General features: G+C 37.8%; 1 protein-coding gene across 1 annotated transcript in view; it reads left to right on the top strand.

The window, feature by feature from the left end:
• The first annotated feature begins 344 nt into the window (after positions 1–344).
• Positions 345–18698, top strand: part of LOC112978778 (SHC-transforming protein 3) — a 60449-nt gene continuing 42095 nt past the window's right edge. The window contains exons 1-3 of the mRNA XM_026092492.2: positions 345–700; positions 1159–1351; positions 1690–2806. Coding sequence (XP_025948277.2) covers positions 2267–2806 — 540 coding nt within the window. The 5' untranslated portion in view covers positions 345–700; positions 1159–1351; positions 1690–2266. The remainder of the gene's footprint in view (positions 701–1158; positions 1352–1689; positions 2807–18698) is intronic.

Here is an 18698-nt window from a genome sequence, read left to right as displayed (position 1 = left end):
GCAGCCAAACATCAAACAAAATGTGCACATTCATGTTCCCATCCTGGATGTAAATGAACCAGCCGAACGAACATGCCGGGGAGCAACCCGGAATCAGCTCTGCGGCTTTTCTCTCTTGCCACCCCGTTCGATGCCCCTTGCCTTTCCCCGGCAGCCCCCTGTCCTCCCTGGGGGCTGCACGGGCCACCGCCAGCCGCCGTGCCCGCTGCCTTGGCTTTCTGGCGTCGCTGCGGAAAAGCTGCCGCCCGCGATGGGAATGGGATCTTCCACTATTTAGCAAGGCTTTGCTGAATGAGTCATCAAAGCGGGCTGGTATTGGCTGGGCTGGTTAGCACCCAAGGGATTGCCTGGCAGAGGCTGCGAGGCCTCGCTTCATTCACAGAAATGTGGGGCTGCTAGCCAGCCCTTTCATTCACACGCGCAGAATCTCATTCACATTTTGCAGTTTCGCTAGCCGCTTCTAACGAAGAGAGCCGTTTGGGAGCGATAGGGTTTTCTGGGCAGTAGAGACAAGTAAAAATAAGCTGTGGTGTGTATATTTGCGGTTGCTATGCTAGGAGGATGAAGAGAGGAATGAATGCTGTGTGGATGCTGTAGCAGGTTTGCAATGTGGTGATGAAAGGCTATTCCGCAGATCACTAGAAACCTGCTTTTACACTGACTAGGACATTGCCATTATTCATCACTGCTGGGATAAGAGGTGCTGACTTAATTTAATGTGTCATAATTAAATACCTGTATTTAAGCTGTTTTAGTGTATTTGCACTTTATATACTGCAGCCTTTAGTCATGGGAGAGGGAAGGAATACCATAGGATTTTTCCTTTAAAATGTGCTGCAGTTAGTGATTTGTTTAAAAAAAAAAAAACAAAAAACTTTTCACTATGCAACTTCTTTGATCTGAATTTGTTTACAATGCAGTATATTGTCCTGCATCCAAAAGATATTTTGCAGAGAAGATTAATTTTTAGAAAAGAGCCATATGGCTTGTGATAGGCATTGTATTTCACAATGCTGTATACATTTTGTATTTTTCCAGCAAAATGTAAGAGAAATGAAATATCCAGTTTGTTCATGGTTTGCTGCTCCTCAGGTCAAGTGTTTGTGGCTGACATTTATGCTTAATAAGAGCTGGTGCATTTTTTATTTTTCCCTGCAGGACGTCAGTTTGCTGCTACATGGACTTTTGATATTCTCTTAGTATTTCTCAGTTTTTCAGAATTAAACCAAATATTCCACTGAACTGAAGATCCATTTCACAGCTTTCTTTGGAGAGAATATCAGTGGTGAAAGAAAAAACATCTCCTAAGCCTGTTGTCGGACATCAGAAAAATACTTTTCTTCACACATAGGTACTTTATGTAATCCTGCATTAAAAAAAGAAGGTTGCTGTGGAGTGACTGGGGAGAAGGATTTGTTTCTGTATCAAAAATTGGATGTAACAGTTTCCGTGAGAAACAGCTTTGGCACAAAGGCACTTGTTAAGTCTGTTAGGTTGCTTTTGTGGAAGAAAATGTGTATATTCTTTAGTTCTGTCATCTGTTTTTAAAATACTTTTGTGCATTAAGGTGTTCTGAAAACCTTCGAGGTATCTGTGTTTTGCTGAGGGGTTTGTGGGGGGGGGGGGGGAGGAATGCGTAGGTGTAAATATTATCCAGGTATTTGATATCTAATTGTGTCTTCTTCATAGATTCACAAATATGTGAGGTGGAAGAACATTTAAACAGAAGAATAGAGTGTGGTGTTTTTAAAGGATGTTAATTCAGTTTTAGAGGTAATTGCCTTTGGTACCAAAAGAGGGGGAAAAAAATTAAAGGTTGGAAGGAAATATCTGTTTGAGAAGATAGGAAAAGGAAATTTGAGAATTGATTGGTGCTAGTGTGCTGTAAGTGGGTGGATGGCTTTTTTTCCCTTCTTTTTTTTTTTTGCTACAGGAAGTGATTTGCAGTGTTCACTGAGCCTTTTGTTGAAAAGGGTCCTTCTCATTTGTGTGAGTCATGCTTTTGCTGTGAGCGAGTTGGCAGCTCTAAGCAGGACTGGGATCTCTGTCATAGAAAACTATTACTTCACCCAACCTTAACGTGGAACCATAAGAAATATCTTAGAAATATATGTATTTTTGTTCTTCCTTATATTCTTTGATTTTTTTACCCCAAAATCTCGTTGTCCGTCCGTGTTGTTATGAATCGCCTGCTATGTTAGCACAGGCATCTCCTGCGCTGGCATCAGATTTGCCAGAACATATGCAGGAAACCAGATAGAAGGGCATGCTTCAACGTACCAAGTATAACCGCTTCAGGAATGATTCGGTGACATCAGTTGATGATCTTATTCACAATTTGTCCATGAACAGCAAGGTGTCAGCAGTTGCTACGACTTCAACGGCACCTTCCTACCTGGTCTCGCCAGAGGTTCTCCGCAAGGACCAAGAAGATGGACCCACCACCCTGTGCACCCTCATCCATAAAGTGTCCCACTTGAAACTCTCTAACACAGGCAGCCTTTTGGGTATCAAAAACCTCTCCTCTGCAGTAAAGGAGCTTGCTGTCTCCAAGTTGCAGGGAAGCTTGAGTGCTTCTAGCTCGGCAGCAGGGGCTTCAGACAACACATGTAACCTTGTCTCTGCCACTTCGTGTTCTCAGCAGGACGTGAGCAAGATGAGTATGGGGAAAAAAACACGGTCAGAGGAGATGCACCCAGGAGGTGAAGACTGGAATCAAAGTAGCAGCTTTGTCAATAAACCCTCTCGAGGATGGCTGCACTCGAGTGAGAAGATCCTGGGACCTGGTGTGACGTACATTGTGAAGGTTGGTCTGATTTCTTCCATTCTCTGTTTTTATCAATGAAAAATTCTCTGCTGGTTTCGGTGACAGGCTAGGCAGGCTGAAAGGATCTCTATTTGTATGCTCCTTTTTTTTGTGCATAATGCATGCTATGTAAATGCAGAAAGGCAGGGTTGGAAAGCAGTGTTAATTTGTTATATTAGAGCAAAGCTGCAAATAGGCTATCTGTCAGATAATGTTTTACAGCTATGTAAAAATATTATTTTTAAGCTAAAAGCTGGTTTCCTTACTTTTTGTTGTTTTTTTTTCCTTCTTCTGAATTTAGGTTTTCAGTGTTATCTGGTATACAGTATATATCTTGGATACATAGGCTTTCAATATGTCTGGTGCAATCTACAGGAGGAAAGAAAGACTCCTTGGTGTCTGAAGACCTGTTTATCATGCATGATATTTCAGTTTGAAAATATCTTTAAGGACATGTGTGTTTTTAAAGTGAAATTATATTTGAAATCTTACAGCAGTAAGGCACAGAGCGCAATTCTTATCTTGTTCCACAAATAGAAATACGGTTGTGGGTAAAGCAGGAAAATGCAGCTTGTTTTACATAATAGGGATTCAGCCTCCTTAAATGTTATTGCTCTTTTCAGTTCATTGATCCTGCATGTCAAGAGCAGTAAATCTTAAGTTTCCAGGGTAATATTTTTGCATGCTTTGAAAGTATTTTGAAATGAACTGTAAAATTCGAGGCTCTGAGAACAGCGTATGTGCAGTGTTTTTGTAGTCAGGTAAGATTCTGGTTACACCTTCCAGCATAGTGTGCAGGAAGTGTAAAAATAACATTACCGTCCAGAATTCATTCTTAAATCACCATGTTTTATTTGCCTAGTATCTTTTGCTTTTGTATCTTATGTGTTTTGTAGCAGACGATTAATAAGATTTTAGATCCATTTTTGTTCTCATTGTATTTCGGGTATAGGAGTTGCAGCATGAAGTTTATATCAGGATGCTTTAAACTGAGTGGCAGCCCTCTTGCTTAACTCTTACCATTTCTCTCAAGTCTCCTTATCAGAAACAGAGTGCATATTTAACAGTTGGTGCACTAGGAAGGAAGCAGTTTTCATTTCTTTCTGTTAGTGGTGATGGTAGATTTTGCAAGTGATGGTAGCTTGAGTAAGCTGGACAGTTCAAAGCGCTACTTAAAAGGTGCTGTCTTTTTGCTAGTTGGAAATTTGCTGGAACTATAAAAGAGAGTCAATGCTACCTTTCAGAATACAAACTGCTGTTCGAGAAGTGGCTTGATAAAAAATGACCCATCAATGCTAGATACAGTGGTAGCAAGACTGTCTTTCTTTTGCACGCCAATAGTCTGGTTAACAGAAGGTCATTTACCATTCTCTCATTAGCTCAGGAAGTTGAACTATTTTTATTTTGTATTCTGCTTAGGATATTGTAAGCAGGCAGATAATGACTGTGAGAATTCACTGCTGCTGTTTGTGTTACCCGAAATGATAACTATGAAGCAGAACAAACACAGTACTCATTTTCTTGAGTTAATTTTTCACTGCTTCGCTTTCTGTATGCTAGAGCAAGCTGAAATCTTTGAGTTTTAGTTGAAAAGGGAGTTAAAAATAAATACAAGTGGACTTATATTTAAAGTTAATAGTTAACCCCTTAATGCAGCTGGTGTCAAATATTTGAAACCATATTTTTATACAATATGTATGTTAGACTTTTTAAAATGAATCATTAGCATTATACAACTTGCACTTTAGGGTTTTTTTCAGGTCCATGGAATTTATGGAATCTTGCTGATTATCTTTTCTATTTAAAATGGGGCGATACCTTCAACTTACTGCTCTCTGGAATATTGAGTCACAAAATTGTGCTGTAAATGTCAAAATAAAGGTTAAAAAGAAATATCAAAGTCAATGGCTAATGCATGAATGAAAATAAACCAGTCCTTGTTAGTTCATAATTTGCCCGTTCATTAAGTATCTCAGAATTTTCCTCAGCAACTGCAGCATTCACATAGATAAGAATAGAAGTGCAGTTCCCACATCATTAAACATTGTTAGTTCCAGGGCTTTTATGCATTCAGACCATCAAATCAATACACAGATAATGTACACTGAGGGGAAACATTCCTTGGATACCTCATGGCTATATTGACTATCTGGGGGATTCGTACCATATTTAATTAGTACCATATGCCTTGCAGATCATTCCATATGCCATTAGTTAAATGAGACAAAAATTAGATTTGTTGTTAACCAGTAAAGCTTTTACCATTTTGTGTGTAAATGTGCACTGAGTTACTATTTTCTCATTAATTCCCATTCAAAACATGAAAATGATTTGTGGGGCAGGGTAAACAGTCACTACTGGACAGTTTGGTACAATTGATATTGGAATTTCTTGAAGTAAAAGAAACAAGGTTCTTGCATGCGATATATGACAAATATGTAACGTATTTATGACAACCTTTCCATAAGTTTCTTTTTTCCAAATCCACAGTGGTTAACAAAATAAAAATTGCAAAAGAGAAAAGTGACATTTTGCTCACTGATGCTGGTGGTCATTAATTCTTCGCTGGACTTTACTGCAGTCCCCATCTTTTGTTCACATATTGACCATTTTTTAAATGGGCAGTGTAACTGTAATGCTTAAAAATGAGTGTAGGATTATGATGCATGGGAACTGTGATCTGAGTATCATGATCCGTTGCGACAGAATTATTTTCAGCTGTAAAATTACTGGCACTTTCTGTAGTCTTTATTTTCCCTGTGGATTTCATGTTTTTTTTTTTTTTACTGGAAAATATTCTTCACAAAAACAAAAAATTAGTTGTGTAACAGATTAGACTTTGGCCACGGCCAAATTAGGAGACATGAAACAGGGAGGTACTGATATTTTATTTGAGACTACTGCTGAACAGTTTAACAAATTACGGATTAATGAAAAAAAAATGGTTTGCACTGATGGAAGTCATTGAAAAGTTCAGTGTTTTCCCCAAAGAGGGACAGATTACTACAGAGAGTGGTTATAAATGATCATGTTCTCAGAAAAACAAATACATATAATAAAAAAATGTAAAACTATGCAGTGTAACACTAGTTAAATGTTTCAGTGAAATCCATTTGTTTCCAATGATAAATGTCTACTGATGTGTTTAACTGAGTAATTGCATAGATACTTAGGTTTTGTTGCAATTAATTAAAAGCACAATGGACAGTCATGATAGGAGGCAAATATACATCTACCTTTAGACAGCTTGTGGTTGAGTTTTCTTGTAAGTGTTGATTAGTTTAAAACCTTGGCTTTCAGCAGTTAAAACTAAATAAACCTGAAACACTCTAGCATAATTTATAACGTTGTATACAGCATATCCAAAAGAGATAGCCAGCCTTAAAAACAAGACAGTGGCATAGAAAAGACCTGTGTAAATGTAGTATTAAAAACAGGTACAAAGATAATATCTGAGAAACAGGAAGAGAAAGAACTTCATTTAAAAGGAGCACCCTGAGCCAGGCAAATAATATTTCAGTGAAAAAGCATATTAAATTATTAAGATTCTGTTAAAGTATCTAAGGAGTATAATGCCTAACTGCAATTACTTCTTTAACATTTTAACGCTTTCATGTCTTGCGGGGGGAGTAACAGCTTCTTACATCTGATGAGGAAAACTGACATCTTTTGTGAAGCTATTTGAATACATCACAAAGTGGAGGCTTCAGTTCTGCAAACATTTCTGCATGAGACTGCTTACAGGAATATTCTCTTTGAAATAATTGAGACTACTCCTATGCTGAAAGTTAAGTATGTGCTTAAGGTTTAACAGAATTATTGTGTTACATGCTCTTATTGTGTCCTTTTATTTTGCACTCTAGTATTCTCTTCAGTGGTATGGGCAGGACATGTATGATTTTAGCAGATCTCCGCAAGTAGATACTGAATTTACAAAATGACTTTTCCCTGTAATGGCTAACCCAGACCATGAAGCACAGCCTTAAATGGAGCTAACATGGTAGAAGCTGCACCCTCTGCAGCCTTCCCATAGAAGACCTCAGAGCTCCTTGGAAGCTGCTTCTCTTTTTTCTCCAGTTCTAACCAGAATTGATTTCTTGCTGGTTTACAGTAAGAGTGAAATACCAAAGCTCTGTGGCTTAGTGGTGTCACTCTTTGTCCACCTGTTTGAAAGGTAGCCAAGGTATCCTGCATAAAAAAGCAAGACGTTTTCTTGCTTGCTTCTTACCTCTTTAAATGAAGTCAATGTTACAATCTACGCATTTTTTTTTAAATAGTAACATTGCACCACGACTTTCTAGTTTCTCTTGTTTTTTGGTTGATGCTAAATTTATCTTTGTTCTTTACAGAAAAGTTGATACTTTTGGGGGGGGGGATCAAATTTAAATTCCTGCTTTTATCAGTCAATTTGCAGTAGTATTAATGGCTTATCACTAACAGTCTAAAATAGCCCGAGTAAAAACCTACTCAGTAGATTTTTGTGCATGGGATTCAAATAACTAGTAAAGCAGTTCCAGAGCGTCCTGTTTGTAATGAGGTTTGCGTATTTAAGAAGTGGGTTGAGTGTTCAGGCATATGGTAATAATAGGACTGAATGCTAATCCTTTAGTTCAGATTCTGCTGTCCCCAACCCAAGTACCCAAACTCTGTGAGCCAGGGCTCAGAGAATCACAAAACTGGCTTATCCCCTTAGATTTTAAAACTGCCTGCATGCATTTGGTTAGGTAAGAGAGAAGAAGTAAGTAAAAAAGACAGCGTTGCTTCTAGCAGTTTATTCCTCCTAGTACGCCATATTCCTTTGCAATCACTTAGTAGCCGTTACATTTGCTTTCACTGTCATTTGGGCTATAAATGAATGATATTGATGCTTGTTGTTCAGTTCAAAGTCCCTTTTTTGAGCTCCCTCAATCTGAAACACTGTGGGCCTGTAGTACAGCCCACTGATATTACAAGAGAGTTTCTCACAGAACTTAAATCAGATCCTGTGTGCAGAAATCATACAGGAGGGTCTTTAATTATAATATTATTCTAATTGTATGAATCGAGTGTTATTATTGTACAGTTGCACACATTTTAGAAAAAGCAATGATTTTAGTGCTGAAGGATCAAATTCTCAACATGAATGTTTGATTTGCAGTATGAGCATTTGCAAAATGCCATGGAAGCTTTGACATAATTTCTGTACCTAGGGTTATTTTGTAAGAGACACAATTCGGGCACTGTTGATTTGAATAGTAAAGTCACAGCTGTATTTTTTTAAAGGAAAAATGATACAGTCCTGCTAGTTATTTAAAGTTAAAAATCCCCAGATAAGTTTAGGAAGTAAAACTGCATTCAGCCAGTTTTCCTTCTCTTTTATTTTTCCTTGGAAATTGGACTGTTGGTTTCTTTATTTGCCTTCAAATATCGGTTATAAGAAGAATGCCGTGTGCCCAATGTAAATATCTGCTACTACAGAGAACATATGGATGGACTAAGATTTTCTGGGAAAACCCATGCCTGCCCTTGCTGCTCCTGCCTGGGCACTCCTTTGTCCCTTAGTGGCACAACCCACTGGGAACCCTTGTTTCCATTAACCACCCCAGTTATACTTGTTTTATAGCCTGACTTCACTGGAGAGCAGAAAGCTGAAGTGATGGATGCACAAAGTATCAATATTAAATATTCCTGGTGTTTGAAATGGGACAAGTGCAGATCTGTCCTGGGACACTGTCACAGAGAACTGGTGCCTTCCCAGCTACCAACCTCTTCAGGATGAAATATCCTCCCAAGCAATGAAACAAATTCCATAGTCACAGAGGAAAACGGGCTCAGTATTGGTTTTGTGTGGTCCCATGTAGTCATGCGGTATTCCTAGTCTATGTGATTCTACATGTTTACCGTAACATTTGACATGGTGCTAGCTTTGGCTGTTTCAGCCAGATCTGAGGCAGAGTCCGTCCATCTCAGTTGTGACGGGAATAATGGTGGGACCCACTGCAACCACATTCCAGTCGTCATGCGTTTTTAGAGAGAGATTGGGGGGAAATTTAATGAGGGTAATCTAGAGTGGTTGTTTAATAAGACTAATAAGATGGTAGTTATTCCCTTAGATTTTTCAAATAAGCTTTTCATAGGGTCAGGAAAGATTTCAGTCTCAAAAGGTTGGCTCTGAAAATTCAAGTCATGACTGAAAGTTTAAGAAGACTGAAAAAAACCCTTTGAAATTATCCAAGAGTGGTAAGCAAAAAGATGGAGATAAAAATAAATCAAAGACGATGCAGGGAGGTGCAAAGAAAATAATGTGAGATAAACAGAAAAAATGAACTAGGCCTTATTTCTGTAGCACCATCTCATTATGTTTGTTGATACAAGGATTTTTGTTTTGTCTTTTTTATTATCTCAGAGCAGTTCTTGAAATTGGATGCATAAATTAACCAAATACCAGCAATAATAAGGACAAGACTGAAAGAGAGAGGAAAATCCTATCTTCGGGACTGCTCAGCACCATTGGCTTCCTGTAGATACACTGTTACACTAGCATGCCTTTATTCCCATTTTTGTTTTTTATTAGCATAGAAATTGTACAAAGGAGTGCATGTCATTGGAAACCAGCATCTTCACTAACATTTGACACTGTGTAGCTCTGACAAAGTAATTATCAGAAACAGAGTCGTCCCTTTTCTTATAGACAAGTGTCTTTAATTAACCACAGGAAATTTTAAAGGTACCTTCCACCCTTAACTTCCCTAGAGATGAGAACATTTCAGAAATGCTTGTCTTGCCGCTGAGGGCAGGTGCCATGTTCTATCACCACTTGCTGAGTGCTGATGATACAGTTTCATCCATTGTTAGTTACTTTTTTCTAAAGTCTAAGCAGGAATGGAGAGAAAAGGCCAAGCAGGTAAACTACTTGGAGAGTCTCTGTCTGAACAGAAAGAATTAAGTGTGAAGCTGTACTACAAACATTACAATAAGCTGTTGAAAACATTAGCCAAGTGTTTTGAGTCTACTCACAGCCTTTTCTGGGGCCAGAAACTATGAAGGCGCTCCCCAGTATGGTCCTGTTCCTAGATGATTGCTATCCTAGCTGCTTCAAGAATGCTAAAAATCATCAGTATTGATGATTTTTGACCAAAGACCTGGTATGAAATCAAACTGCACTACCAGCTGTATTGAATCTGTCTCTCTTACAGCACTTCAGCAGTGTTAAGAAGGCAATGAAGTCTGACTCACTCTGCCGTAGGATTAATAATAATAATAATAATACCTAGCATATATAGAATGCTTATTCTTAACAGATCTTGGTGCTCTACAAAGTACTGAAGTTTGTTTACAAACTTTAATACAAAGTACTCTATAATGCAAAGTATCAGTCTGTTGATTTTACTGAAGAGGAAATGAAGACTTAGAGAGTTTAAGTGATTTGCTCAAGGTTATCCAGGAAGTTATTGCCAGAGACTTCCATGACATCTAAGCAAGGCTTGGTGCAGTGCTTTTCCACCAGGCCACACTGCTCTTTAAAGCTGCTACAGCAAAGGTCTGCTACTGTGAATGGAGCTCCAGCCAAGCATGTGCTCCCTTCACTGAGGCATAAATTAGTTCACGAAATCTGAATGCTGGTACTGATAGTGAGGAAAAAAAATTGATTTCCAGGCTCCCAGGTCTCCAATTGAGTAGGCAGACTCGGCAAATCAGAAAATATCTTTTTAATTTGCAAACTGAGCATATTTATAGCAGAAATTGTAGTAGAAATTTTGCAGAAACAAAAAATCAACTTTGCCCAGCTAAAGAAATCTTACCTTTGAAGTCTTCTGTGATGCACCTGTAGCAGTTGTCAAAGAGGATCACCCTGCAAAAGGTGCATGTCACAGCAGGTAGAGAGAATGAAAGATTCTCTATTAAATGCATACCTGAAAAGTGTTTCATGAAATGCAGTAAGTTGTTCACAAGCTCAAAGTTAATACCAAAGTATGGATGCTTTGCTAGATCAGAGTCATGGAGACTGTCTTGGATACAAGATGTGAGATATAAGATAAGCATTGTTCGTGTTAGAAATTTAGTTTGGTATATTTTGTTAGGTTGTGATTAGCAACATTTATTAATATATTTTTTAGATCAGTGTTGTGAATAGCAATTCAAGTTGCTTAATGCTAGGCATAGACTCTAGCCTCTAGTAAGTTAAGTGAGAGAAGTCTCGAGAACTAGAATTGATGCTAACCCTGTAGAGTTTGGTGGGGCAGACTTTTCAAGTTAAAACAAGGTTGAGACTACTTACAATACTATATATTTGTATAGAACAGATTATGCCTCTCTTTCACACTGTTCTGTAATCATTCTTTTATTAAGGCAATAGTTACACTGGATAAATGTTCTGAATATGAAGCAGGCACACACTGGAAGAGAAAAAATACTGTTGAAGATGTATCTTTCTGTCATTTTGGACCTTTTGGAAATTAATTTTACAGTCAAAAAATAAGCAAAGAGCACTAAGTGAATAGAAACATCAAATGAACACCTTCTTGCCATATATTTACTTTCGTCAGGGAGGAATAGCAGGGGGGTGGCTGCATGAGGGGAGCACAAGCTGGGAGCTGAGGGTGCCCGTCCCAAGCTGATGTGGGGCGTGTGGGGGTCCCAGGTGAGGTGGTCAGGGCCGTTGGGACCTGCTGGGGTCCCCATTGCCTTGGGGGCTGTTTTCTAGGAGTTTTCATGGCCTCTGTGCTGCAAGGACACCTTCTAGAGATTTTTCTTGCTTTCATTCGAGCCCATGATGTCTCTCGCTACCCTTACTTCCTCTGTCTTCCACTTCACAGGTGATATTTTGGGCTCTCTTACTGTGAACACAGGTAATTGGTACTTGAGTGTAAGAAAGAGGAAGCCTCTTTTATTTACTGGGTTGATAATGATTCAGGAAGAAGATGTATTCTAATTGCTGGACTCTTGTGATGAGGAATAGAGGCACATGTAGCATTGACATAGAGAAAAGGACTCCCGCTCTCCCTCCACATATATTTCAGATTTTCAGTGGTAATACTGATAGCGTCTTTCCTAAATCACACCTTCAAAAGTACAAGTTTGAAAGCATATTGGTATAGCATTTTCAGTACTTAGCATAGGTTTATATTCAGCTTAGTGGAAAAGCACCTGTTAGAACTTCTGTCTTCTGGTTCTGTGCTTTAGTAATACTCATCATCAAGCAGTTCTATTTGATGTCTAAGGTAACATAAATAATATAATAAATAATTCTAGGTACAGCATCCGTATTTATGGTTTTGAATATCTAATTACGATTTTCCACTATTGAAGCAAAATGTTTTGGCTGAGGAAGTTGCATGTTTATATTCAAGGAATTCTGATGCAGAACATAAGCTGCTAGAACTAATCTGCGTGGTGCTCTAAAATGCAGTGTGTCCTATTGGATATTCTAGGTAGCAAACAAAATAGTCTGGAAAGTGTTCTCTGAATTAAAGTATGCACCAGTGAGGATGAAGCAATTCATTTATGATACAGCAACGCATACTGTAAATAGCTATTCACATTGATTAATATCTCACTGCAATAGTGACATTCACCCTGCATTATATCCCTTGAAAATTAGACGTAAAAAGTATTGAACTAAAGTTTTTGCAAATGCTGTCTGTTTTCTACTAAAACATTTGCACATACAAAAATTGAGGCATAATGCAAAATATGTTTGCATATATAATAATAGGATAAATGGTTGTCCAATATGTGCACTTCTGATTCTAGCATTTCTGAGCTTTTGCACACATACATCTGTAAAATAAGAACATAAGAAATATTGTAGGTGAAAAGCTACTGATATTTTTTGTGGAATCTTGTGAAAACTCAATGTATTAAGCATCTGTACTGCGTGAATATTTTTGAGCTTTGTGTTGGCAGTCTTAATTCATGCACAGAAGAGTAAGAAATGAGAAACAGGTCTTTATTTTAAAGATGTGTTGTTTTCAGCTTCATTTGTGATGGAAATTAGAAAATTGTCAGAAGCAAAATTTGCTTCCTGGTAGTATCTTTTCCTATACTAGCAAGAAATGAGACCTTAGAGTTAACTTAAAGAAATTGCTTTTCAGGATAAGATAAAGTATATTCATCTCCCCCTGGCTGAATCACTGGCCTTTTTTTCAGGGGTGCTGAATGATTACCGTATGAGTTGATGGTGAGATTTTGCTAGAATGTTTTCATAGGGGACAAATGTAAGACCACTAACATCACTATTCATATCTAAGAGATTGTGAACTGTAGACATATCCTGGCTGGTATGAACTTCTTTTCTTCATGATGTTTATGGGATAGGCTTTTTTCTTTTCTTGTGGGTAAGATGCCCCCTATTCTTGTGCCGTGTGAAGATCTCCACAACTACTCTTGTCTGCAACTCCAGTACAGGAAATGTAGGGCAGGCCTTAAATTCTAGTTTCTTCCAGCAAGATCAGATGAAAATACATTCTAGCAATAGAGGGGAAGAAAAGGAAAAAGCAATTTCCAGCTTTGTAAGAGTGCTGGCAAATCTTTATATCTTCTTATATATAAACATGCCTGTCAGTTTATTAATAGAGATACATAGCTGTCCACCAAAACATTAAAATAGTTATAATTATTTATATATTGCATTTCAGAAATGAGAAAAAATAGCTTTCTGTTACCTTTTATGATTCTTGATAAGCTTTCTTGAGAGCAGTGGCACTGTATGTTTGTATATGCGTGAAGCCAATGTATAGCACTTCCAAGTCTCTGTATATATACATGTATAAAATTTTTTTTTTATGTTCAGATTGATTCTTCTTTATCATTTAAACAACTTGATGTAAGAAAAAATCATAAAATAGATCAAAATAGCTGCCTTTCTTTGTGTAGAAGCTGATTTTTTTCACTAGCAATGGGGTAGACAAAAGTGAATTTACTTAGCTGAAAAAGTTTCCACGTCTTTCGATATTAATTAGTCAATGCCAGACAGTTTTCTTTTCAGTTGATGCCAGAATCCTTCTGGAAGTCATTCTCCCTTTAGTTATGGCTGAAAAAACCTATATGAAAATCTTCAGGAAATTCGCTGTGAAAGGATTTGAATGATTAAAAGCTAGGCATCTAGCAGATCTGCGGTGACTCACAGTCATACAGTGAAAATTTTAAAACGTGACCTATCTTTTTACTATTTTATACTTCGGACGCTAAACAAACACTGTTACTGTTTGGTGCAGTGAATCAAAATATATCAAGGCACTGACATACAGAGAAAGTCTTATTTCCCTGCAGTTTCCTATGAAAATGTTGTATAACTCTACTGTGATAATTAAATCAAGAGCTTATGAAGCTTACCTCTTTTTCTAAGAGACTTTAGTAGCATAGTTTTAGCAGCATTCCCCTTATTGGAAATCCAAGCATTCAATTCAAAGAACAAAACAGAGAAGCAATAAATTGTAAACTTCACACTTTGCCAAAATAGTACTGAATTATACTAAAATAATATTTCAGTTAACCAATAGAAATACGTAAGTATATAGAAGTGATTTCTGGGAGATTTTGAGCTCATGCAGAAAATTCATGTATTTATTTTCTTAATACATGCCTCCTACATCCCTTTATTGTTACAGTTTTGCAAAACAGCCTTGCATTCAAATAGGATATGACAGCTCATTGAAAAAATAGGCTAACAATCACCAGTTAAGAATCATTAAAGTCTGCATATAGAGGGGACATTTTAAAAGTATTTTTATACTACAGAAGCCAGTTATTGTACAGGACAAAATGGGAAACAGCTAGTTTTTGATCAAAATTGGAAGTGCCCTTGGGAGTACTGTGTTTTCCTCTCACCCATTACTGAAGAAGTAAGCTACCTACTTTTAAGAGAAATGCAAACCTATTGACAGTCATATCTATCATCATTTCTACTAGTTTAGAAGGTCTGTTAGTTTACTTGTCTTATGGAGCAATTCGTGATGATAAATTTGCAGCCAAAGGGTCAAGGCTTATTTGTAGCTGAACCCTAAAGAAGACATGTTTTTACATTTTCCGTTCCATTTCCATTCGATCAATCCTTACTTAGAGTTTTCTGTCTGGATTAGAACACGCATTCTTTAATGAGAAAAAAACCCTTTGGGGGAAATATTGATTCAGTATAAAGCTTTATACATGATTACTTACTGATATAAAAATTACCAACTGTAAAAGTACGAAAGCACAGAAGAGCGCCTTTCTGTTTTTCACAGTAGCATATGTTTATGACACATTTTTAGTGTTAGATTCTGACATCGTCTAAATATAGGGCCTTCTCATTCAGAATAAGGCTGCCAATGTTTCTTTCATGCAGTATTACTGGGTCCTAGAGCAGGTGTGCCACGGTGAAGATACCACGGGAAGCACGGCAGCAATACAGAACTTTTCCATCCGTGTACGCTGTTGGAGTGCAGTCATCAGACTTCCTCGGAGGACTCCTTCTTCAGAGAGTCTGGAAGATGTGTGTTGCCCTGTGGGAAGGGAAGAACCTGAGGATGTGGTGTGGCTGGGAGAACACGTTGCACTCCCTTAAGGAACGCCCCTCTCTTGGCTACATCAGCCTGCCAGTCCTCTGAGTTGGTGCAGTCACTATATTGCAGAAGATAATTGTGAGGATTAGTCTGGATTTTCTGAAACTGAGTGAGTGTAGTGAGAGATGTCTGAAAAATGTGCATGTTTCTTTATGTAGCCATGAGTGTATGTTTTACATAGAGGATTAACGAATTTTCAGGGAACTGGCTACAGGAATGTTTTATGTTACTTTAGAGTGTGCATGTATAGGATAACACTCCCGTTAGGGAAGATTTCAACATCATGTTACTTGATAGCTAAATGGAGCATTCAAAGGCAAATATTTATATCCTAAACTACCAGAGAAGCTGAAATCTCTAACAGCTGACTTAAAGCTCTGTGACTACCATTCATACAAATTTACTTCTCTCTGAATATCCAGTCTTCCTTCTGCCCACAGCTTTTTCTAATATTATAACTCACCCTACATTAGAAATGTCACAGAATTAGTCTTCTATTCCATCCTTCTGCTTAAATATCTAGGTACTCTGACACAAATCTGAATGGTTGTTCAACTGGTAGGCCTTCCTCCTGCTGTGCTGCTACATGCCCAGTGGTGCTGGCTAGTATTTGCCAAAGGCAGACTCTTTTTCCTGAGGAGCACTTTGTGTTACCAGCAACACCTGCGGCAAAAGGGTGTCCTTGCAGACTTCCGTGGTGGCAGAACTTGAGTGGGATGTTTGCCACAATAATAACAGGACAACATACACCGATTTTTCGCTTACCAGGAAGAGGTTTGCCTGGGGTTTGACAAACACCCTCAAGTCATTCTCAACACTTGGCAGGCATTAAGGCTAAAAAAAGAAAAAGTTTATTACAAATGCTAAGAAAACGTTGAATTTATTTGGAGATACAGAGAAATACCTAGCTATACAGCTATCTTTTGTTCTGGTTTGGCTTCAGAGTGGTTCCTGTATTCCTCTGCAGTAGCTGACTCTTGAGTGCAGAAAGCTTTGCTGAGCTTCCACCAAGATCTAGGCTGCGGTCCTGTAGCCAAGCCTCACGCTTAGGTCAATGACTTGCGTTGAAGTGTCCCTTTATATATACCCTTTTTCAGCGTAAATACAGTAACTCTGCTTAAAAGTCATCATAACTGGTCATGACATCAGCTCCCATCTTAACTCTTCTCCTGTGCTGATGAAGTGCATACGACACAGCTTCAATCTTTGTTATGCAGAGATGTCTTCAGGATGCTCCTCCTTCTAAACCAATTTTTTTATTCAGTGTGAATTCAAAACAGAGGCTGCGTCAATATTTAGCCTGCCTAAATGAACCATTTACCTGTTTTGAAAGGATATAAAGGCTTTTCTGCTGACTGGCAAGACCACTTATGCTTTTTAAGATGCTCTATAAGCACATAATATTTTATATCATTCATATGGAAAACAATACAATACAAACATATGAGAACTGTAAATACAGCTCAGTATTAGCCCTCTTTAAAGACTAAAGAATGCAGTTAGAGGTAACTGTGCTTAGATGATAGCCCCTGAAAAAGCCTGCTAGATTTGGGGGTAATATGAAATGCATCCTCAGAGTTACTCAGCACACTCTCTTTCCTTCTTTCCTTCTTTCCTTCTTTCCTTCTTTCCTTCTTTCCTTCTTTCCTTCTTTCCTTCTTTCCTTCTTTCCTTCTTTCCTTTTTCTTTCCTTTCCCTCTTTCCCTCTTTTTTTTTCATTCCTAATTGGAGACCAGGTGGTTTGGGATTCACAAATACTGTAGGTAAAGAAAAAGCCTGCTTTTCTATGTATGGGCCATTCACTGCGCACAAGATGTGGAGCCACTGCTCCCTATTAGAAAAAGGATTCCCATAGTTATCCAGACACAGAGCCGTGCCTTCAGGCCTTCTGTGCCTCCCACGCGGATCAGATGAGCTAGCCTGATGCAGGGGTGTGAACACTGTGTAAAATTCAAACAGCAAAGTAGCAAAACTACTAGTGTGAATGCATTATGTCCTCCTTATAAAGACTGCCTCAGTAAGGATAGCAGAGTTATCTGCAAAAATGTCAAGCAAATGTCTGCAAAATGTCACCTTTCTTCCTGATGATGTGGAAGGAAGAGTCCTCCTGCCACATGCCGATATCATTACAGCATTCTTTTGAAGTAAGAGGATATTCTATTTCTACAGTAAAGTATTTTGCTATGGATAATAGCAAAGGTGACTCTTTAAGTATACCAGATTTTAGGTAGAACTCTGTATCCCATTTGTCTTAAAAACAGCAAAGACTGTATTGCTACTGTATTTTTTCACACAGATGTTGTCAGTCACTTCTTACTGCCTCTGTTAATGGATGGATACTATGAAGTGACTGTCAGCAGCCAGTTGGAGGGTTATGTTTTAGTTTAGCAAGGATTGTATATTGATTTCCTCACTTTTTGTCCTTTCATAAAACTTTAGTGCTTTAATGAATTATAATGCTGCTAAGATTCCAATGTCTTCACAAAATTATTAGATCTACTGCTAAAGGGTACTATGTAGTCTATTAAATATGTATAACTCAGCTATGATCTCCTTATGAAGTGAATGAGCAAATGTATATTGTGATAAGCTAGCTTCTCCTTTTGTGATCTTTTCCTGCTGATTAGCTAAGTAATGTGTAGTGCATGTCTCAGTTGAATTATGTATTCAAGGTAATAAATGTTCAGTTAAAGCAAGATTAAATAAGTTACCAAGTATTGTGGCCTTTTTTTATTATTTTATTTTACTATTGTATTTTTACTTTATTTTATTGTAAGGATGAACGTTCTGATTGCAGTTCCTTGGGGTTTTTTTCACTGCAGTGATTTAGAAAGTGGGCATTGAAAATTCAGTTTTGAAAATTTCAATTATTAGTGCTCTTTTCACAAGCGCCGTGCCCTTAGGTTGTTAATGGTGACACCTGTGATTGGAATGAACTACCATTTTGATGCATAAATAAATGCATGTTGCAATAGAAGCAGGTTAATCAGAATATGAAATAAAAGCTCTTATTTTGAAATAAGTCCTCAACTGGAATTAACTTGCAATAGTCAGTTCATGCTATCTGGCAATTTACTTTCATGATATACTTTCATTTTGGACAAGCTCTTTTGCCAACAAGAGTAAAATGAAGCAAAAAAAAATTGAATCATGAAAATGTAGAGATATGACTCTAAATACACATGAGGAACAGATGTGGCAAGTAAGAAGATGCTCACTTTTGCATACTTTGCAAATAAAAGAACAGTTTAAGCCTGAGGGTTAAGAACTTGTATTGCATTGACCGACTTATTACAGCTTACAATATACTTCAGAGCTTTCTGTTTTCAAAAATGAGATCTATATATACCACCCAGAATCCCAGGACGCTG

Source organism: Dromaius novaehollandiae, chromosome Z, assembly GCF_036370855.1.
Source record: "Dromaius novaehollandiae isolate bDroNov1 chromosome Z, bDroNov1.hap1, whole genome shotgun sequence".
In the NCBI taxonomy this organism is placed as follows: domain Eukaryota; kingdom Metazoa; phylum Chordata; class Aves; order Casuariiformes; family Dromaiidae; genus Dromaius; species Dromaius novaehollandiae.
Note: the sequence above shows the minus strand (reverse complement) of the source record. Positions and strands in the feature narration are given on the sequence as shown.